The following is a 21,587-nucleotide window of genomic DNA, read 5'->3' as shown; positions in this document are numbered from 1 at the left end:
GGAAAATGGCAATATGGGGGTTTGGGGAAGAAGGGGGAATCGGGGAAAAAATGGGAATTTGGGGGTTTGGGGAAGAAAGGGAGGAATTTGGGGGGGGGGTGGAAGGAGGAAATTTGGGGGGAAAAGGGGGGAGTTGGGGAAAATGTGGGAATTTGGGATTTGGAGGGAAAAGGGGGGATTTGGGGGATTTGTGGAAAGAAAAGGAAAAAGGGGAAATTGGGACCGCCCCCCCCAATGTCAGTCAGGGACATCCTGGGGACACTGGGGACCCCTCAGGTGCCATCTGGGACCCCCCAGGACCCCCCAGGTGTTACCCACCCCCCTGTGCTCCCCAAATGTCCCCAGTGTCCCCCCCAGGTGTCACTCAGGTGTCACTTGGGACCCTTCAGGTGCCCCCCAGGTGTCCCAGCTTGTGCCCCCCCACTCACTTGGGGACATCTTGGGGACACTGGGGACCCCCCAGGTGTCACTCAGGTGCCACCTGGGACCCCTCAGGTGCCCCCAGGACCCCTCAGGTGCCCCCCCGGTGTCCCAGCTTGTGCCCCCCCCACTCCCTCAGGGACATCTTGGGGACACTAGGCACACTCAGATGTCACCCCAGATGTCACCCCAGGTGTCCCCCCGGTGTCACCACCCCCCTGTCCCCCCCCAGGTGTCCCGGGCCGTGCCCCCTCCCACCTTTTAAAGACCCTCCCCACTCAGTCAGGGACATCTTGGGGACACTGGGGACCCCCCAGGTGCCACTTGGGACCCTTCAGGTGCCACCTGGGACCCCCTCAGGTGTCACTTGTGACCCCTCAGGTGCCCCCAGGACCCCTCAGGTGCCCCCCAGGTGTTCCAGCTTCTGCCCCCCCACTCACTCAGGGACATCCTGGGGACACTCAGGTGCCACCTGGGACCCCTCAGGTGTCACCCAGGTGTCACCACCCCCCTGTGCCCCCCCAGGTGTCCCGGGCCGTGCCCCCCCCGCCCCCCCCCGGGCCCGGCCCCCCCCCGGCGCTGCCCAAGCGGCTCAAGAAGAGCAAACCCAGCCCCGCCCCCCGCGACCTGGGCAGGTGGAAACCCGCGGATGATCTGCTGCTCATCAACGCTGTGCTGCAGGTGGGACACGCCCGGGGGGCTGGGGAGACCCCTCCTCAACTGGGGGGACCCTCACACACCCGGGGGAACCCCTAGACCCCGGGGAAAATCCGCCTCGATTGGGGCATTTGGGGGATTTTTGGGGGGAAATCTCTGGAACGGTCGCTTAGGAGCTGTGGTGCAGGTGAGGACACACCTGGGGGTTTTTGGAGACTTCTTCTCACCTGAAGGGACTTGGGGGACCCCCAGCCACCTGCGGGACCCCCCCTCAATTGGGGGAACCCCCAAACCCCGGGGAAAATCCGCCTTTTTGGGGGATTTGGGGGATTTTTGGGGGGCACCCCCAGAATGGTCACTTAGGGCCCAACGGCTTCTTATGGTGCAGGTGAGGGCACACCTGGTGAATTTGGGGAGGTTTTGGGGGGTCTCTCCTCATCTGGAGGGACTTGGGGGACCCCCACCCACCTGCGGGACCCCCCCCTCAATTGAGGGACTCCCCCCCCCTTGATTGGGGGATTTTGAGGATTTTTGGGGGGAATCTCTGAACGATCACACAGGACCTGTGGTGCAGGTGAGGGCACACCTGGGGGACTTTGGGGAGGTTTTGGGGGTCTCTCCTCACCTGGTGGGACTTGGGGGACCCCCTCCTCAATTGGGGGACCCCCACACACCTGGTGAACCCCTTTTATTGGGGGCATTTGGGGGATTTTGGGGTGGAATCTCTGGAATGATCGCTTAGGACCTGATGGCTTTTTGTGCTGCAGGTGAGGTCACACCTGGAGGGCTTTGGGGAGGTTTTGGGGGGTCTCTCCTCATCTGGAGGGACTTGGGGGACCCCCTCCTCAATTGGGGGACCCTCACCCACCTGAGGAACCCCCACAAACCTGGGAGAACCCCCCCTTGATTGGGGAATTTGGGGGATTTTTTGGGGGAAACCCAGAACGGTCACAATGGTTCTTTATGGTGCAGGTCAGACCCACCTGGGGACTTTGGGGTGTCCCCCTGACCTGCAGGATTTGGGGGTGACCCCAGCACCCCCAGGACCCCTCCCCTGTTGATTTTTGGGGTTCTTTTGCCCCCCCAGACCAACGACCTGACCTCGGTGCACCTGGGGGTGAAGTTCAGCTGCCGCTTCACCCTGCGCGAGATCCAGGAGCGCTGGTACTCGCTGCTCTACGACCCCGTCATCTGCAAGTGAGGGACATTTGGGGGGTCCTGGGGGGTCCTCGAGGGTCTTTAGGGGGTCCCGGGGGGGTCCCAGGGGTCTCACAGGTGTGGGGGGTCGTGGGATTCAGGGGGACACAGGTGACAGCAGGGGGACACCCAGGAGCGCTGGCACTCGCTGCTCTACGACCCCGTTATCTGCAAGTGGGGACAATTTGGGGGGTCCTGGGGGGTCCTCGAGAGTCTTTGGGGGGTCCTGGGGGAGTCCCACACGTGTGGGGGGGGTTGTGGGATTCAGAGGACACAGGTGACATTTGTGTGGCACCAATGGGACACCCATGGGACACCCAGGAGCGCTGGCACTCGCTGCTCTATGACCCCGTCATCTGCAAGTGAGGGACATTTCGGGGTCCTGGGGGGTCTTTGGGGGGTCCCACAGGTGTGGGGGGGTTGTGGCATTTGGGGGGGACTCAAGGGGGCACAGGTGACACCCATGGGACACCCATGGGACACCCATGGGACACCCAGGAGCGCTGGCACTCGCTGCTGTATGACTCCGTCATCTGCAAGTGAGGGACATCTGGGGGGTCCTCGAGGGTCTTTGGGGGATCCTGGGGGGTCTTTAGGGGTCCTGCGGGGGTCCCACAGGTGTGGGGGTGTCGTGGGATTTGAGGGGACCCAAGGGGACGCAGGTGACACCCATGGGACACCTGTGTGACACCCATGGGACACCCATGGGACACCCAGGAGCGCTGGCACTCGCTGCTCTACGACCCCGTCATCTGCAAGTGAGGGACATTTGGGGGGTCCTGGGGGGGTCCCAGGGATTTGGGGACAGTCCCAGAGGTGTCCCCAGTGTCCCCAATGTCCCCACTGTCCCCACTGTCCCCAGGCTGTCGTGCCAGGCCACGCGCCAGCTGCACCCCGAGGGTTGGTGTGTCCTAGGGGTGTCCCCGATGTCCCCAATGTCCCCAATGATGTCCCCAGGCTGTCGTGCCAGGCCATGGGACTGTCCCTGAGGGGTGTCCCCAATGTCCCCACTGTCCCCAGGCTGTCATGCCAGGCCATGCGCCAGCTGCACCCCGAGGGATTAGGGTGTCACAGGGGTGTCCCCAATGTCCCCAATGTCCCCAGGCTCTCGTGCCAGGCCATGGGACTGTCTCTTAGGGGTGTCACAGGGGTGTCCCCAATGTCCCCAATGTCCCCAGGCTGTCGTGCCAGGCCATGTGCCAGCTGCACCCCGAGGGTTGGTGTGTCCCAGGGGTGTCCCCAATGTCCCCAATGTCCCCAGGCTCTCGTGCCAGGCCATGGGACTGTCCCTGAGGGGTGTCCCCAATGTCCCCAATGATGTCTCCAGGCTCTCGTGCCAGGCCATGCGCCAGCTGCACCCCGAGGGATTAGGGTGTCACAGGGGTGTCCCCAATGTCCCCAATGATGTCCCCAGGCTGTCGTGCCAGGCCATGCGCCAGCTGCACCCCGAGGGTTGGTGTGTCCTAGGGGTGTCCCCGATGTCCCCAATGTCCCCAATGTCCCCAATGATGTCCCCAGGCTCTCGTGCCAGGCCATGCGCCAGCTGCACCCCGAGGCCGTGGCCGCCATCCAGAGCAAGGTGCTGTTCAGCAAGGCCGAGGAGCAGCTGCTGACCCGCGTGCCATCGGTCAGTGCCACCTAGTGCCACCTAATGCCACCAAATGTCACCTCATGTCACCCCCCTGACCCGCGTGCCATCGGTCAGTGCCACCTCATGTCCCTTAATGTTCTTTAGTGTCACCTAACATCATCCTCCTGACCCGAGTGGCATCGGGCAGTGTCCCCTAGTGTCACCTCATGTCGCCTGACGTCACCCAGTGTCACTCATCCCCCTGCTGCTCACCCAAGTGCCATTGGTCAGTGTCCCCTAATGTCCCCAAATGTCACCTAATGTCAGTCCCAGCGCTGCTGCTGACACGAGTGCCATCGGTCAGTGCCACCTAGTGTCCCCAAATGTCCCCAGAACCCGGTGCCATCCCTGGACACCTTCCAGGAGCTGCCACACACTGTGTTTTACCCTGCCAGGACCTGTCCCCTGCCATGCCCCATGTCCCTTGCTGTGTCCCCATGTCCCCTGCCCTGTCCTTGTGTCCCTCGGTGTCCCCCTGGTGTCCCCTGGTGTCCCCAAGTGTCCCCAGAGCCCTGTCCTGTCCCTGGACACCTTCCAGGACCTGTGGCACGCCGTGTTTTACCCTGCCAGGACCTGTCCCATGCCCTATCCCCATGTCCCCTCACCCTGTCCCCGTGTCCCTTGGTGTCCCCTGGTGTCCCCAGCTGTCCCCACCTGTCCCCAGAGCCCGGTGCCCTCGCTGGACACCTTCCAGGAGCTGCTGCAGCGCCACCCGGCCGTGTTTTACCCTGCCAGGACCCCCAAGGCCCTGCAGCTGCACTGGCAGCTCCTGCGCCAGTACCACCTGCTGCAGGACCAGACAGGTGGGCAGGGGGCTTGGGGGGGTCCTGGGGGCAATTTGGGGGGTCCTGGGGGGATTTAGGGGTGATTTAGGGGGTCCCAGGGGGGATTTGGGGGGTCCCAGGGGGGATTTGGGGGGTCCTGGAAGGTTCAGAGACCCCCAAAGTGCAGCAGCTCCTGGGTCAGTGGCAGCTGCTGCAGGACCAAACAGGTGGGCAGGGGGCTTCGGGGGTCTTGGGGGGCTCCCAGAGGGATTTGGGGGTGATTTAGGGGGTCCCAGGGTGGTTTTCAGGGAATTTGGGGGGTCCCAGGGGGGATTTGGGGGGTCCTGGAAGGTTCAGAGCCCCCCAAAGTGCAGCAGCTCCTGGGTCAGTACCACCTGCTGCAGGACCAAACAGGTGGGCAGGGGGCTTCGGGGGTCCTGGGGGGATTTGGGGGGTCCCAGAGGGATTTGGGGAGAATTTGAGGGTCCCAGGGGGAATTTGGGGGGTCCCAGGGGAGTTTTGGGGGGGTTTTGGGGGGTCCTGGAAGGTTCAGAGCCCCCCAAAGTGCAGCAGCTCCTGGGTCAGTGGCAACTGCTGCAGGACCAGACAGGTGGGGAGGGGGCTTCAGAGTCTCCTGGGGGCAATTTGGGGGGTCCTGGGGGGATTTAGGGGTGATTTAGGGGGTCCCAGGGTGGTTTTCAGGGGATTTGGGGGGTCCCAGGGGGGTTTTGGGGGGTCCTGGAAGGTTCAGAGCCCCCCAAAGTGCAGCAGCTCCTGGGTCAGTACCACCTGCTGCAGGACCAGACAGGTGGGCAGGGGGCTTCGGGGGTCCTGGGGGGATTTGGGGGGTCCCAGAGGGATTTGGGGAGAATTTGAGGGTCCCAGGGGGAATTTGGGGGGTCCCAGGGGAGTTTTGGGGGGGTTTTGGGGGGTCCTGGAAGGTTCAGAGCCCCCCAAAGTGCAGCAGCTCCTGGGTCAGTGGCAGCTGCTGCAGGACCAGACAGGTGGGGAGGGGGCTTCAGAGTCTCCTGGGGGCAATTTGGGGGGTCCTGGGGGGATTTAGGGGTGATTTAGGGGGTCCCAGGGTGGTTTTCAGGGGATTTGGGGGGGTCCCAGGGGGGTTTTGGGGGGTCCTGGAAGGTTCAGAGCCCCCCAAAGTGCAGCAGCTCCTGGGTCAGTGGCAGCTGCTGCAGGACCAGACAGGTGGGCAGGGGGCTTCAGGGGGGCTTCGGGGGGATTTGGGGGTAATTTGGGGGGTCCTGGAAGGGTTTTGGGGGATCCTGGAGGGGATTGGGGGAATTTGGGGGGTCCAGGGGGGATTTGGGGGGATCCTGGAGGGGTTTTGAGGGGTCCTGGATGGTTCAGGGACCCCCAAAGTGCAGCAGCTCCTGTGTCAGTGGCACCTGGCCAGGTGGGGAGGGGGCTTTGGGGGGCTCTGGGGGGGAATTCGGGGGTCCTGGGAGGATTTGGGGGGTCCCAGGGGGGATTTGGGGAGGTCTGGGGGGGTCTCAGGGGGATTTGAGGGGTCCTGGAAGGGTTTTAGGGTGAATTTGGGGGTCCCGAGGGGGGTCCCAGGTGGGATTTTGGGGTTCTGACCCCCCTGGCCCCGCAGTGCAGCCCCTGCCCGAGGGGGATTTGGGGTTTTTGGGGATATTTTTGGGGGTATTTTGGTGTTTTTGGGGTTCTGACCCCCCTGGCCCCACAGTGCAGCCCCTGCCCAAGGGGGATCAGGTGCTGAATTTCTCCGACGCTGAGGAGCTGCTGGACGATGGCAAACTCAGGTGGGGATTTGGGGGGATCTGGGGGGTCCTGGGGAAAATTTGGGGAAATTTGAGGGGTCCTGGGGGGGATTTTGGGGGGCATTGGGGGGAATTTGGGGCATCTGGGGGGACCTAGAGGGGTCTGGGGAGAATTTTGGGGGGATTTGGGGAAGTTTGGGGGGATTTGGGGGTGTCTGAGGGGGTTTTGGGGATTTGGGTGTTTGGGGTTTTTGGGGTCTCTGGGTCACCTCTCACCCTCCCACAGGGACGTGCGGGACGAGGTCCTGGAGCACGGTGAGAGCGCCGGGAACTTCTGTCTGTCTGTCTGTCTGTCTGTCTGTCCGTCAGAGCTGACCGTTGCTGACCCTGTCTCTCTGTCTGTCTGTCTGTCCGTCAGAGCTGACCGTTGCTGACCCTGTCTCTCTGTCTGTCTGTCTGTCCGTCAGAGCTGACCGTTGCTGACCCTGTCTGTCTCTCTGTCTCTCTGTCTGTCTGTCTGTCAGAGCTGACCGTTGTTGACCCTGTCTGTCTGTCTGTCTGTCCGTCAGAGCTGACCGTTGTTGACCCTGTCTGTCTCTCTGTCTGTCTGTCCGTCCGTCAGAGCTGACGGTTGCTGACCGGCGCCAGAAGCGCGAGATCCGGCAGCTGGAGCAGGAGCTGCACCGCTGGCAGGTGCTGGTGGACTCCATCACAGGTGGGCGCGGCCGTCCGTCCGTCTGTCCATCCCTGCGTCCATCCCTGGTCCGTCCGTCTGTCCGTCTGTCCATCCCTGCGTCCATCCCTGGTCCGTCCGTCTGTCCGTCTGTCCATCCCTGCGTCCATCCCTGGTCCGTCCGTCTGTCCGTCTGTCCATCCCTGGTCCGTCCGTCTGTCCGTCTGTCCATCCCTGCGTCCATCCCTGGTCCGTCCGTCTGTCTGTCCATCCCTGGGTCCGCGTGTCCATTCCTGTGTCAATCCCCGGGTCCATCTGTCCGTCCTTGTGTCTGTCCATCCCTGGGTCCGTCTGTTGATCCTTGGGTCTGGCTGTGTGTCCATCCACATGTCCATCCCCGTGTCCGTCTGTCCATCCCTGTGTCCAGCTCCCTGTCCATCCATCTGTCCCCAGGGATGAGTTCCCCGGATTTGTCCCCGTTGTCCCCTGGCTGTCTGTCTGTCCGCTCACGGTCCCTCTGTCCGTCTGTCCCAGGGATGAGCTCCCTGGATTTGTCCCCATTGTCCCCGTTGTCCCCTGGCTGTCTGTCTGTCCCCTCACGGTCCGTCTGTCCCAGGGATGAGCTCCCCGGATTTCGACAGTCAGACTCTGGCCGTGCTGCGGGGCCGGATGGTTCGGTACCTGATGCGCTCCCGCGAGGTGAGAGAACCCCAAAACATCCCCAAAAACATCCCCATAAACACCCCAAAAACATCCCCAAAATACCCCAAAAAACACCCCAAAACCATCCCAAAGACACTCCAAAAACATCCCCAAAACATCCCCAAAACCACCCCATAAACACCCCAAAAACCACCCCAAAACCATCCCAAAGACACCCCAAAAATACCCCAAAACACCCAAAAACATCCCAAAATACCCCAAAAAAACATCCCAAAACCATCCCAAAGACACTCCAAAAACATCCCCAAAACCATCCCCAAAAACACCCCAAAACCATCCAAAGACAACCCAAAAAACACCCAAAACCACCCCGAAAACATCCCCCAAAAATACCCCAAAAACACCCCATAAAAACCCCAAAACCAGCTCAAAGACACCCAAAAACACCCCCAAAAACACCCTAAAACCCCCCCACAAAACATCCCCAAAACCACCCCATAAACACCTCAAAAATACGCCCAAAACACCCCAAAAACATCCCCCAAAAACCCCCAAAACACCCTAAAACCCCTCCACCAAAACACCCCCAAAGCCATCCCCAAAACCACCCCATAAACACCCCCAAAAACATCCCCAAAATACCCCAAAAACCCCAAAAACATCCCCCAAAACCACCAAAAATACCCCAAAACCATCCCAAAGACACTCCAAAAACATCCTCAAAACCACCCCATAAACACCCCAAAAACACCCAAAAAATATCCCAAAAATACCCCAAACCCCCCCCATAAACACCCCAAAAACATCCCCAAAATACCCCAAAACCCAAAAAAAAATCCCCAAATACCCAAAAACACCCCCAAAACCATCCCAAAACCACCCCAAAAACATCCCCCTAAAATGCCCCAAAAACACCCCATAAAAACCCCAAAACCAGCTCAAAGACACCCCAAAAACACCCCAAAAACACCCTAAAACCCCCCCACAAAACATCCCCAAAACCACCCCATAAACACCTCAAAAATACGCCCAAAACACCCCAAAAACATCCCCCAAAAACCCCCAAAACACCCTAAAACCCCTCCACCAAAACACCCCCAAAGCCATCCCCAAAACCACCCCATAAACACCCAAAAACATCCCAAAAAATACCCCTAAAACCCAAAAAACATCCCCAAATACCCCAAAAATACCCCAAAACCATCCCAAAGACACTCCAAAAACATCCTCAAAACCACCCCATAAACACCCCAAAAACACCCAAAAAATATCCCAAAAATACCCCAAACCCCCCCCATAAACACCCCAAAAACATCCCCAAAATACCCCAAAACCCAAAAAAATCCCCAAATACCCCAAAAACACCCCCAAAACCATCCCCAAAACCACCCCAAAAACATCCCCCTAAAATGCCCCAAAAACACCCCATAAAAACCCCAAAACCAGCTCAAAGACACCCCAAAAACACCCCCAAAACACCCCAAAAACATCCCCCAAAACCACCAAAAATACCCCCAAAAACATCCCCCAAACCCCCAAAAACCACCTTTAAATACCTCACAATACCCCTGAAACATCCCCAAAATACCCAAAGCCACCCCAAAAACACCCCCCAAAATACCCAGCAATATTTCTAAACCCCAAAAAACGCCCCCAAGTACCCCAAAACCTCACCTGGGACCCCCAAATCCCCCCAGATCACCCCGGGACCCCTCCAAAGCAAAACCCCCCTAAAACCCCCAGAAAAACCCCAAAAACTCCACAAATTCCACTTGAAGAACCCCCCAAAAAAACCCAAAACCCCCCAAATAAACCCAAAACCCCAAAAAAAAACCCAAAATCCCCCCAAAAATCCCCAAAAAACCCCAAATCCCCCCAGATCACCCTGGGCAGAGCCACCAAGGACAACCAGATCGACGTGGACCTGGCTCTGGAGGGCCCAGCCTGGAAAATCTCCCGCAAGCAGGGTGGGTTTGGGGATTTTTGGGTGGGTTTGGGGTTTTTTGGGTGGGTTTGGGGGTTTTTGGGGTCCCCCAGGGGTTTTAGGGGGTCCTCACTGGGATTTTGGGGGGGTTTTTGGGTTTTTTGGGGGGGTTTTGTTGGGGTTTTTATGGGGTTTTTGGGGGGAGTTGCTGAGGGTTTTGGAGGGATCTTGGGGGGGATTTGAGGTTTTTTTAGCAGGGGATTTTTTGGGGTTTTGGGTTTATTTTTGGGGTTTTGGGTTTATTTTTGGGGTTTTTGGGTTTTTTGGGGGGCTCTTCAAGTGGAATTTGTGCAGTTTTTGGGGTTTTTCTGGGGGTTTTATGGGGTTTTTGTGAGGAGTTGCTGAGGTTTATGGAGGGGTCCCAGGGTGATCTGGGGGGGGATTTGGGGTTTTTTTGGGTTTATTTTTGGGGTTTTGGGGTCCTTTTGGGGGTCTGGGGAGGTTTTTGGGGTCCCCCGTGCATTTGGGGATATTTTAGGATGAATATCCAGGGATTTTTGGGGGTTTCTGGGTGGTTTTTGGGATTTTTGGGAGCTTTTTATGGGGTTTTTGAAGGGATCCTGGGGGGAGATTTAGGATTTTTTTGGGGGGAGGATTTGGGGTTTTTTTATGGGGTTTTGGATGGATCTCAGGGGGTTTTGGGATTTTTTGGGTATTTTGGGGCCTCCCAGGGGGTTTTGGGTTTTTTTGGGAGGATTCTCCAGGGATTTTTGGGGGTTTCTGGGTGGTTTTTGTGACGTTTTTGGGGTTTTTGAAAGGATCCCCATCTGAAGGGTGATCTGAGGGGAATTTGGGGTTTTTTTGGGTATTTTGGGTTTTTTTGGGCATTTTGGGGTCCCTCAGGGAGTTTTGGGGGTTTTTTTGGGTGGGTTTTGAGGTCCCCCATACAATTTGGGGATATTTTGGGGTTTCCTGAAGGATTTTTGGGGCGATTTTTTGAGGCATCAAATCTCCATTTCTCCACCAACCCTTTCCCCACCATTTAGCCCCCTCAAAACCCCCCCAAAACCCCTCAGGGGTGGTCGGGAACCCTTTGGAATGATTGGGAATTCCCGGAAATGCCCCAAAATTCCCGAAATTCCCGAATTTTCCCCTTTTTCCAGGGGTGATCAAGCTGAAGAACAACGGGGAATTCTTCATCGCCAACGAGGGCCGGCGGCCGATCTTCATCGACGGCCGCCCCGTGCTGGGGGGCAGCAAATGGAAACTCAGCAACAATTCTGTGGTTGAGGTGAAATTGGGGGGTCCTGAGGGGATTTTGGGGGGTCCTGGAGAGATTTGGGGGGTCCTGGAGGGATTTGGGGGGTCCTGGAGGGGTTTGAGGGGGATTTTGGGGGGTTTGGGGGCAGTTTGGGGGAGATTTCTGGGGCCCTGGGGAGGATTTGGGGGATCCTTGAGGAGTCCTGGGGGGTTTTGGGGGGACTTTAGGGGGTCCTGGAGGGAATTTGGGGGGTCCTGGGGGGAATTTGGGGGGTCCCAGAAGGGTTTGGGGGGGTTTGGGGTCGATCTTCATCGACGGGCGCCCCCGTGCTGGGGGGCAGCAAATGGAAACTCAGCAACAATTCTGTGGTTGAGGTGAAATTGGGGGTCCTGAGGGGATTTTGGGGGGTCCTGGAGGGAATTTGGGGGGTCCTGGGGGGATCTGGGGGCATTTGGGGGGTTTGGGGTCGATCTTCATCGACGGCCGCCCCGTGCTGGGGGGCAGCAAATGGAAACTCAGCAACAACTCCGTGGTTGAGGTGAAATTGGGGGTCCTGAGGGGATTTTGGGGGGTCCTGAGGGGATTTGGGGGGTCCTGGGGGGGATTTGGGGGAATTTGGGGGGTTTGGGGTCGATCTTCATCGACGGGCGCCCCGTGCTGGGGGGCAGCAAATGGAAACTCAGCAACAATTCTGTGGTTGAGGTGAAATTGGGGGGTCCTGAGGGGATTTTGGGGGGTCCTGAGGGGATTTTGGGGGGTCCTGGAGGGATTTGGGGGGTCCTGGAGGGGTTTGAGAGGGATTTTGGGGGGTTTGGGGGCAGTTTGGGGGAGATTTCTGGGGCCCTGGGGAGGATTTGGGGGATCCTTGAGGAGTCCTGGGGGGTTTTGGGGGGACTTTAGGGGGTCCTGGAGGGAATTTGGGGGGTCCTGGAGGGAATTGGGGGGGTCCTGGGGGGGATTTGGGGGGTCCCAGAAGGGTTTGGGGGGTTTGGGGTTGATCTTCATCGACGGCTGCCCCGTGCTGGGGGGCAGCAAATGGAAACTCAGCAACAATTCTGTGGTTGAGGTGAAATTGGGGGTCCTGAGGGGATTTTGGGGGGTCCTGGAGGGAATTTGGGGGGTCCTGGAGGGATTTGGGGGGTCCTGGAGGGGTTTGAGAGGGATTTTGGGGGGTTTGGGGGCAGTTTGGGGGAGATTTCTGGGGCCCTGGGGAGGATTTGGGGGATCCTTGAGGAGTCCTGGGGGGTTTTGGGGGGACTTTAGGGGGTCCTGGAGGGAATTTGGGGGGTCCTGGAGGGATTTGGGGGGTCCTGGAGGGGTTTGAGGGGGATTTTGGGGCAGTTTGGGGGAGATTTCAGGTGGTCCTGGAGGGATTTTAGGGGGTCCTAAGGGGGATTTGGGGGCTCCTGGAGGGATTTAGGGGGATTTTAGGGGGTCCAGGGAGGATTTGGGGGTCCTAAGGGGCATTTGGGGAGGAATTTGGGGGGTCCTGGAGGGAATTTGGGGGGTCCTGGAAGGGTTTGGGGGGTCCTGGAGGGAATTTGGGGGGTCCTGGAAGGGTTTGGGGGGATTTTAGGGGGGTCCAGGGGGGATTTGAGGGGTTCTGAGGAGTTTTGGAGGTCCCAGGATTTTGGGGAGGGGTCTCTGGAGGATTCCCAGATTATGGGGTGATTTTGGGGAGGGGTCCCAGGATTTGGGGAGGGGGCTCTGGGTTTTTGGGGGTCCTGGAGGGATTTTAGGGGGTCCAGGGGGGATTTGGGGGGTCCTGCAAGGTTTTGGAGGTCCCAGGATTTGGGGAGGGGTCTCTGGGTTTTTGGGGAGGGGTCTCTGGGTTTTTTGGGGTCTCTGGGTTTTCTGGGGTCTCAGGGATTTTGGGGAGGGGTCTCTGGAATTTTGGGGGTCTCAGGGATTTTGGGGAGAGGTCTGTGGGATTTTGGGGGTCTATGGGATTTTGGGGAGGGGTCTCTGTGGATTCCTGGATTTGGGGTGATTTTGGGGAGGGGTCCTGGGGGGATTGAGGGCTCTCTGGGATTTTGAGGGTCCTGGGGTTTTTTGGGGGTCTGTGGGATTTTGGGTCTCAGGGATTTTGGGGAGGGGTCTGTGGATTTTGGGGAGGGGTCTGTGGGATTTTGGGGTCTCAGTGATTTTGGGGAGGGGTCTCAGTGATTTTTGGGGAGGGGTCTGTGGGATTTTTTGGGGTCTCTGGGTTTTTGGGGAGGGGTCTCAGGGATTTTGGGGTCTCAGGGATTTTGGGGAGGGGTCTGGGTTTTTTGGGGTCTGTGGGATTTTGGGGAGGGGTCTGTGGGATTTTGGGGTCTCAGTGATTTTAGGGGGGGGTCTCAGTGATTTTGGGGGGGGTCTCACCGCCCCTCCCCCGCAGATCGCCAGTCTCCGGTTCGTGTTCCTGATCAATCAGGAGCTGATCGCGCTGATCCGCAGCGAGGCCGCGCGCCTCGGCCACCAGTGACACCAGTACGGACCAGTACGGACCAGTACGGACCAGTACGGGACTGGGATCGTCCCAGTGACACCAGGGACACCAGTACAGACCAGTACGGGACTGGGATCATCCCAGTGACCTCCCAGTAACACCAGTATGGGACTGGGATGGTCCCACTGACACCGGGGACACCAGTACGGGACTGGGATCGTCCCAGTGACCTCCCAGTAACACCAGTACGGGACTGGGATCGTCCCAGTGACCTCCCAGTAACACCAGTATGGGACTGGGATGGTCCCAGTGACACCAGTATGGGACTGGGATGGTCCCAGTAACACCAGTATGGGACTGGGATGGTCCCAGTGACACCAGTACGGACCAGTACGGACCAGTACGGGACTGGGATCATCCCAGTGACCTCCCAGTAACACCAGTATGGGACTGGGATCGTCCCAGTGACACCAGGGACACCAGTACAGACCAGTACAGACCAGTTTGGGACTGGGATGGTCCCAGTAACACCAGTATGGCACCAGTACAGACCAGTTTGGGACTGGGATGGTCCCAGTAACACCAGTATGGCACCAGTACAGACCAGTTTGGGACTGGGACGGGACTGGGATGGTCCCAGTGACACCGGGGACACCAGTATGGGACTGGGATCATCCCAGTGACCTCCCAGTAACACCAGTTTGGGACTGGGATGGTCCCAGTGACACCAGTGACACCAGTGTGGCACCAGTACAGACCAGTTTGGGACTGGGACAGGACTGGGAGTGTCCCAGTGACACCGGGGACACCAGTGTGGCACCAGTACGGACCAGTACGGGACTGGGATGGTCCCACTGACACCAGTTTGGGACTGGGAGTGTCCCAGTAACACCAGGGACACCAGTGTGGCACCAGTACAGACCAGTTTGGGACTGGGACGGGACTGGGAGTGTCCCAGTGACACCGGGGACACCAGTATGGGACTGGGATCATCCCAGTGACCTCCCAGTAACACCAATTTGGGACTGGGATGGTCCCAGTGACACCAGGGACACCAGTACAGACCAGTACAGACCAGTTTGGGACTGGGATGGGACTGGGAGTGTCCCAGTGACACCAGTGTGGCACCAGTACGGACCAGTTTGGGACTGGGACGAGACTGGGATGGTCCCAGTGACACCAGTACAGACCAGTACGGCACTGGGAGTGTCCAAGTTTAGGACTGGGAGTGTCCCAGTAACACCAGTATAAATCAGTATGGGACTGGGATTGTCCCAGTTTGCGACTGGGATCATCCCAGTGACCTCCCAGTGCTCCCAGTTTGGAACTGGGACCCTCTCAGTGCCACCAGTGCTCCCAGTATGGGACTGGGACCATCCCAGTATGGGACTAGAACTGTCCCAGTGACACCAGTTTGAGATTGGGATCATCCCAGTGCTCCCAGTATGGGACTGGGACCCTCCCAGTGCTCCCAGTTTGGAACTGGGACCCTCCCAGTGCACCCAGTTTGGGACTGGGATTGTCCCAGTGCTCCCAGTTTGGGACTGGGACCCTCCCAGTGCTCCCAGTTTGGGCTGGGCTGAATTTCCTGGGAATTGCCCCAAAATTTCCCCCCCAAATCCCAAATTTTGGTCCCTTCCCCAAAACCAAAATTCCCGAATTTTAAAGCTCCAAAGTTTTTACTGGATTTGTTCTCAAGTTTTGTTCATTGAAGGGAAAAATTCCCAAAAAAAAAAAAAAAGAAAAAAAGGAAACAAAAAAAATCCCCAAACTTGGGAAAAAATGGGAAAAAAAAAAAAAGGGGGGGAAATTGGGGAATCTCCCAAAATTCCCAAAAAAATCCCAAAAATTTGGGGCTGGGATTGGGGTGTGGGGAGGAAATTCCTGAAATAAATTCCAGAGAAAACCCAAAAATGGTGGAGTGTGATGGGGGCAGGGGGGACTGCACAAATCCAAAGGGAAATCCCAAAAAATCCCAAATTCCAAAGGGAGAAATCCCAAATCCCAAAGGGAAATTCCAGAGGGAAATCTGAAATTCCCAAAGAGAAAAATCCCAAATATTGGGGGGGAAAATCCCAAATCCCAAAGGGAAAAATCCCAAATTTTAGGGGGGAAATCCCAAATTCAGGGGGGAAAATCCCAAATGGAAATCCTGAATCCCAAAGGGAAATCCCAAAGGGAAATTCCAAAGGGAAATCCCAAATTCCAATGGGAAAATTCCCAAATTTCGGGGGTCAGGAATGCAGGGACCCCCTCCCAAAATCCTACAGGGAACACCCCAAATTCCAGAGGGACATCCCAGGTGTTGGGAGACCCCAAAATCCCAAAATTTTCCCCCCAAAATCCCAATTTTTTCCCCCTCAAAATCCCAAATTTGCCCCCCAAAATCCCAAATTTTTCCCCACAAAATCCCAAATTTTTCCCCATTCGCTGCCTGCGCGAGGTCGGGTTGGGATTTTGGGAATTTTTTGGGGGGAAAAATAGGGAATTTTTTGGGGGGAAAAATTTGGGGATTGGGACAAAAGGAAACCCCAAAAATCCCAGTGGGGAAAAAGAGGGGAAAAAAGGGAAAAAAATGGGAAAAAAGGGGGAAAAAAATGGGAAAAAAGGGGGAAAAAAAGGGGAAAAAAGGGGGAAAAAAAGGGGAAAAAAGGGGGGAAAAAAGGGGGGAAAAAAGGGGAAAAAAGGGGGGAATGGCACAGTGGGATCTGTAAACGTTCCCAGGATGGGACCCCAAATCCCCATTCCCCAATTTTGGGTGTTTCAGGCATTGGCCCCCTCAGGGCGGCTCCTGCGGGGGCCCCGGGCGGCTCCGCGCGGGCTTTGGGGCATTTGGGGGATTTGGGGTTTTCGGGGTTTTTGGGGTCCCCTGGGGCTTTGGGGCATTTGGGGGATTTGGGGTTTTCGGGGTTTTTGGGGGTCCCCTGGGGCTTTGGGATTCTCTGGGGATTTGGGGGTTTTTGGGGTTGTCAGGGGTTTTGGGGTTCTCTGGGTTTTTTGGGGGATTTGGGGTTCTCGGGGGATTTGGTGGTTTTGGGATTTTTGGGGTACTCAGGAGATTTGGGGTTCTCGGGGTTTTTGGGGTTTTTGGGGGTCCCCGGGGGGCGCGTGGGGGCTCCGGGCGGGCTCCGGCTGCTCCCGGGGGGTTCCGGCTCCGCTGGGGCGGCTGCGGGAAAAGGGGAAATGAGCCCAAACCCCAAACCCTGGGAATGATCCCAAACCCCAAACCCTGGAAATGATCCCAAACCCCAAACCCTGGGAATGCCCAAATCCCAAACCCTGGAAATGACCCCAAACCCTGGGAAATGATCCCAAACCCCAAACCCTGGGAATGCCCCAAATCCCAAACCCTGGGAATGATCCCAAACCTGGGAAATGATCCCAAACCCCAAACCCTGGAAATGCCCAAACCCCCAAACCCTGGGAATGAGCCCAAACCCCCAAACCCTGGAAATGATCCCAAATCCCAAACCCTGGAAATGATCCCAAACCCTGGGAAATGATCCCAAACCCCCAAACCCTGCAATGAGCCAAACCCCAAATCCCAAACCCTGGGAATGATCCCAAATCCCAAACCCCAAACCCTGGAAATGATCCCAAATCCCAAACCCTGGGAATGACCCCAAATCCCCAAACCCTGGAAATAATCCCACATCCTGAAATGATCCAAACCCTGGGAAATGCCCAAACCCCAAATCCCAAACCCTGGAAATGATCCCAAATCCCAACTCTGGAAATGCCCAAGGGCTGAAATTCCAAATCCCAGTCCCAGAGAAAAAACCCTGATTTCCCAAATCTGGGAAGGGTGGGAGAGAAAAGGGGGGAGAAGCTGGATCCCAAATCCCAGTGCCTCCAGTCCTGATCCCCAAACCTGATCCTGACCCCAAACCCGATCCTGATCCCTGTCCTGATCCTCCTCTCAATCCTGATCCTGACCCCAAACCCTGATCCCATTCTTCCCAATCCCATCCTGATCCAAATCCCAGACTCCCAATCCCAAACTCCATCCCTATCCCAAATCCCACCCTGATCCTGATCCAATCCTGATCCTGTTCCAAATCCCATCCCCATCCTGATCCCATCCCAGATCCAAACCCCATCCCCATCCCAAATCTGATGCTGATCCCAATCCCAAATCCTGATCCCAAATCCCATCCTGATCCTGATCCCAAGCTCCATCATGATCCCAAATGCCAGATCCAAAATCCCATCCTGATCCTCGATCCCAATCCCAAATCCCATCCTGATCCCTGATCCCAGATCCCGATCCCAAATCCCATCCTGATCCCTGATCCCAAATCCCAAATCCCAAATCCCAGCTCCCACCCCGCAGTCCAGCCCACCTGTGGGCTCGGGGGTGCCTCTGAACCCTGATCCCAACATTCCCAATCCTGATCCCCATCAAAAATCCCAGAACTCCCAATCCCAAACCCCATCCAAATCCCAAATCCCACAGTCCCAGCCCCACCTGTGGGCTCGGGGGTGGCTCTGAACTCTGATCCCAACCCCAATCCTGATCCCATTGCCCCCATTCCTGATCCCCATCAAAAATCCCAGAACTCCCAATCCAAACCCCAAACCCCATCCCAGATCCCAAATCCAATCCCAGTCCCAAATCCGCACAGTCCCAGCCCCCACCCTGTGCGCTCGGGGGTGGCTCTGAACTCCGATCCCAACATTCCCAATCTTGATCCCCATCAAAAATCCAGAACTCCCAATCCCAAACCCCATCCCAGATCCCAGATCCCAAATCCCAGATCCCAAATCCCAGATCCCAATCCCAATCCCCAAATCCCACAGTCCCATCCCCACCTGTGGGCTCGGGGGGTGGCTCTGAACTCGGATCCCAACACTCCCAATCCTGATCCCATTGCCCCCATTCCTGATCCCCCATCAAAAATCCCAGAACTCCCAATCCCAAACCCCATCCCAGATCCCAAATCCCAGATCCCAAATCCCAATCCCAGATCCCAATCCCAAATCCCACAGTCCCCATCCCCACCTGTGGCTCGGGGGTGGCTCCATTGGGGCGGCGCCGCCCTGGGGGGATCCCGGGGCCCGATCCCGGGGCTGATCCTGATCCCGTTGGGAATCCCGGGGCTCCCGGGGGGGATCCCGGGGGGGATCCTGGGGCTGATCCCATTGCTGATCCCATTGCTGATCCCATTGTTGCTGATCCCGTTGTTGCTGATCCCATTGTTGATCCCATTGTTGATCCCGTTGTTGCTGATCCCGCTGTGGATCCGGGGCTGGAGCTGCAGCGGGAGCGGCTGGAATAGCTGGGCCTGGGGTGGGAAACTGCAGAGAGAGGGACTGGGGAATACTGGGAACACTGGGAATACTGGGAATACTGGGAATACTGGGAGTGGGACTGGGAGCACTGGGAGTGGGACTGGGAACACCGGGAATGGGATTAACGGGGACTGGGATCAGTGGGAATGGGATTAATGGGACTGGGAACACTGGGAATACTGGGAGTGGGACTGGGAGCACTGGGAGTGGGACTGGGAACACTGGAAACACTGGGAACACTGGGAGTGGGACAGGGAACACTGGAATGGGACTGGGAACACTGGGAATGGGACTGGGATTAATGGGACTGGGAACACTGGGAGCACTGAGAATGGGACTGGGAATGGGACTGGGAATACCAGAAATGGGACTGGATTAATGGGAATGGCACTGGGAATGGGAATGGGATTAATGGGAATGGGATTAACGGGGACTGGGATCAGTGGGAATGGGAATGGGATTAATGGGACTGGGAACACTGGGAATTGGGGTTAAATGGGAGCACTGGGAACACTGGGAACACTGGGAATGGGAACACCAGGAATGGGATTTATGGGACTGGGAGCACTGGGAATGGGGTTAATGGGAGCACTGGGAGCACTGGGAATGGAATACTGGGAATGGGAACACTGGAATGTGGTTAATGGCACTGGGGAGCACTGGGAACGGGAACACTGGGAATGGGATTTATGGCACTGGGAGCACTGGGAATGGGGCCAGGCTCCAAGTGGGAAAGACCCCAGACCTGCCCTGGCTGCACCAGGAGAAATTCCCAAGGGGTTTTCCAGGATTTTTGCAGGATTTTCCCAGGATTTTTGTAGGATTTTCCATGGGATTTTAGCAGGATTTTCCATGGGATTTTTGCAGGATTTTCCATGGGATTTTAGCAGGATTTTCCATGGGATTTTTGCAGGATTTTCCATGGATTTTTGCAGGATTTTCCATGGGATTTTTGCAGGATTTTCCATGGGATTTTTTGGGATTGCAACCCCACCTTGCCGAAGGCCGGGGACATTGCCAGGGTTTTTCCCATGGGGTTTTTTGGGAATCCCCAGCTGTTCTGGGACTGCAGACCCACCTTGCCCGAAGGCGCCGATGCTGCCCCTCAGGGCCTCGAGGTCGCAGCCGAAGCGCCCGGCCCGGCCCAGCTCCTCATCGAACTTGCGCTCGCTCACAAAGTGCTGGGGAAAACGGGAATTCCATGGGAATGGGAACAACGGGAATTCCATGGGAACGGGGAAAATGGGAACTCCGTGGGAATGGGGAATGGGAATTCCATGGGAATGGGGAAAATGGGAATTCCATGGAACGGGAAAACGGTAATTCCATGGGAATGGGGGAAAAATGGGAATTCCATGGGAACGGGGAAACGGGAATTCCATGGGAATGGGGAAAAATGGGAATTCCATGGGAACGGGGGAAACGGGAATTCCGTGGGAATGGGGAACAATGGGAATTCCATGGGAATGGGGGAAAATGGGAATTCCATGGGAATGGGGAAACGGGAATTCCATGGGAATGGGGAAATGGAATTCCATGGGGAACGGGAAAATGGGAATTCCATGGGAACGGGGAACAATGGAATTCCATGGGAACGGGGAACAATGGGAATACCATGGAATGGGCAGGGGAACAATGGGAATTCCCACTGGGAATGGGACAGGGAAAATGGGAATTCCATGGGAATGGGGAAAAATGGGAATTCCCACTGGGAACGGGAAACAATGGGAATTCCATGGGAACGGGAAAACGGGGAATTCCATGGGAATGGGAACAATGGGAATTCCATGGGGAACGGGAACAATGGGAATTCCATGGGAATGGGGGGAAAATGGGAATTCCCACTGGGAATGGGACAGGGAAAATGGGAATTCCATGGGAATGGGGGACAATGGGAATTCCATGGGAATGGGGCAGGAATCCCCACAGGACAGAGTGAGAATTCCCGTGGGGATTTAGACTGAATTCCACAGGATTGGGGTGGGGATTTTATGGGATTTGGGTCAGGAATTGCAATGGGAATGGAGCAGGAATTCCCACGGGATGGGGTTGGAATTTTTATGGGATTAGGGCTGGAATTGCGGGCTCACCTTGATGTCAGCCCTCAGCTCCTGCAGCTGCTCCTCCGACATCCCCGGGGCCGCCTCCGTCAGCTCCCGCAGCGCCTCGGCCCGGCGCTGCCGCAGGGAGAGCAGCTCCACTGGGAGAAATGGGATAAAATATTGGGAATTGGGAATAAAAACTGGGAATTCAGGGATAAAACATTGGGAATTGGGGAAAAAACCCCGGAAATTTGGGATAAAACATCGGGAATTTGGGATAGAACACCAGGAATCCCAACCCGGCGCTGCTGCAGGGGACAGCAGCTCCACTGGGAGAAATGGGGAGAAATAGGATAAAAACTGGGATTTTGGGACAAAAACACCTGGAATTGGGAATAAACACCGGGAATTGGGGAATAAACCCTGGAAATTTGGGATAAAACATCAGAAATTGGGATAGAACACCAGGAGTCCCCAGCCCGGCGCTGCCGCAGGGAGAGCAGCTCCACTGGGAACAAATGGGGAAAAATGGGATCAAATATTGGGGAACTGGGAATAAAAACTGGGAATTCAGGGATAAAACACTGGGAATTTGGAATAAAAACATTGGGAATTTGGGAATAAACATCAGAATTTGGAATGAAACACTGGGAATCCCAACCGGTGCTGCTGCAGGGACAGCGGATCCACTGGGAACAAATGGGGTAAAAACTGGGATAAAACCTGGGAATTTGGGATAAAAACTGGCAATTTGGGGATAAAACACCTGGAATTTGGGATAAAACATTGGGAATTTGGAAATAAACATTGGGAATTTGGGAATAAACATCAGGAATTTGGAATAAAAGACTGGGAATCCCAACCGGTGCTGCTGCAGGGACAGGAGATCCACTA

The 21,587-nt window shown here is 56.7% G+C and overlaps 3 protein-coding genes across 9 annotated transcripts; 2 read left to right on the top strand and 1 right to left on the bottom strand.

Annotated features, from left to right (window-relative positions):
- Positions 1–13: 13 nt before the first annotated feature.
- Positions 14–3,767, top strand: LOC134434227 (microspherule protein 1-like; the record flags this gene model as incomplete). Its single annotated transcript, XM_063182908.1, has 4 exons — positions 14–19; positions 946–1,101; positions 2,165–2,274; positions 3,602–3,767. Coding segments are annotated over exons 1-4 (438 nt in total), but the record flags the coding sequence as incomplete, so codon positions are not given.
- On the top strand, positions 2,971–15,273 carry LOC134434224 (microspherule protein 1-like). 7 transcript variants are annotated; one of them, XR_010031827.1, is made up of 12 exons: positions 2,971–3,032; positions 3,793–3,901; positions 4,569–4,707; positions 6,374–6,449; positions 6,694–6,722; positions 7,030–7,122; positions 7,697–7,779; positions 9,623–9,710; positions 10,831–10,958; positions 13,309–13,402; positions 13,733–13,786; positions 14,044–15,273. XR_010031827.1 is itself a non-coding variant. In XM_063182902.1 (11 exons), exons 2-10 carry the CDS (start codon positions 3,809–3,811, stop codon positions 13,393–13,395), a joined length of 816 nt encoding a protein of 271 aa, XP_063038972.1. In that variant the 5' UTR covers positions 2,971–3,032; positions 3,793–3,808; the 3' UTR covers positions 13,396–13,402; positions 13,733–15,273. The 7 variants fall into 7 exon arrangements, 5 of the variants coding, with proteins under 5 accessions (XP_063038972.1, XP_063038971.1, XP_063038970.1 ...); XR_010031826.1 differs by lacking the exon at positions 13,733–13,786 and adding an exon at positions 13,569–13,631 and having other exon boundaries at positions 13,309–13,426; positions 13,787–15,273; XM_063182902.1 differs by having other exon boundaries at positions 13,733–15,273.
- An 865-nt stretch (positions 15,274–16,138) lies between these two features.
- On the bottom strand, positions 16,139–20,851 carry LOC134434225 (spermatogenesis-associated serine-rich protein 2-like; the record flags this gene model as incomplete). The annotated part of the gene is made up of 4 exons (XM_063182905.1): positions 16,139–16,180; positions 18,362–18,657; positions 19,730–19,832; positions 20,742–20,851. Coding segments are annotated over 4 exons (551 nt in total), but the record flags the coding sequence as incomplete, so codon positions are not given.
- Between the last annotated feature and the right edge of the window lie 736 nt (positions 20,852–21,587).

Source organism: Melospiza melodia, unplaced genomic scaffold, assembly GCF_035770615.1.
Source record: "Melospiza melodia melodia isolate bMelMel2 unplaced genomic scaffold, bMelMel2.pri scaffold_338, whole genome shotgun sequence".
Taxonomy (NCBI): Eukaryota; Metazoa; Chordata; class Aves; order Passeriformes; family Passerellidae; genus Melospiza; species Melospiza melodia.
Note: the sequence above shows the minus strand (reverse complement) of the source record. Positions and strands in the feature narration are given on the sequence as shown.

What these genes read in the sequence shown, in the direction of transcription:
- LOC134434224 (XM_063182902.1), top strand. Translation starts at nt 3,809, where the DNA reads ATGCGCCAGCTGCACCCCGAGGCCGTGGCCGCCATCCAGAGCAAGGTG. An exon ending in CCTGCTGCAGGACCAGACAG is followed by an intron (nt 4,708 to 6,373) that starts GTGGGCAGGGGG and finishes CTGGCCCCACAG; the next exon opens with TGCAGCCCCTGCCCAAGGGG. An exon ending in GAAAATCTCCCGCAAGCAGG is followed by an intron (nt 9,711 to 10,830) that starts GTGGGTTTGGGG and finishes CCCTTTTTCCAG; the next exon opens with GGGTGATCAAGCTGAAGAAC.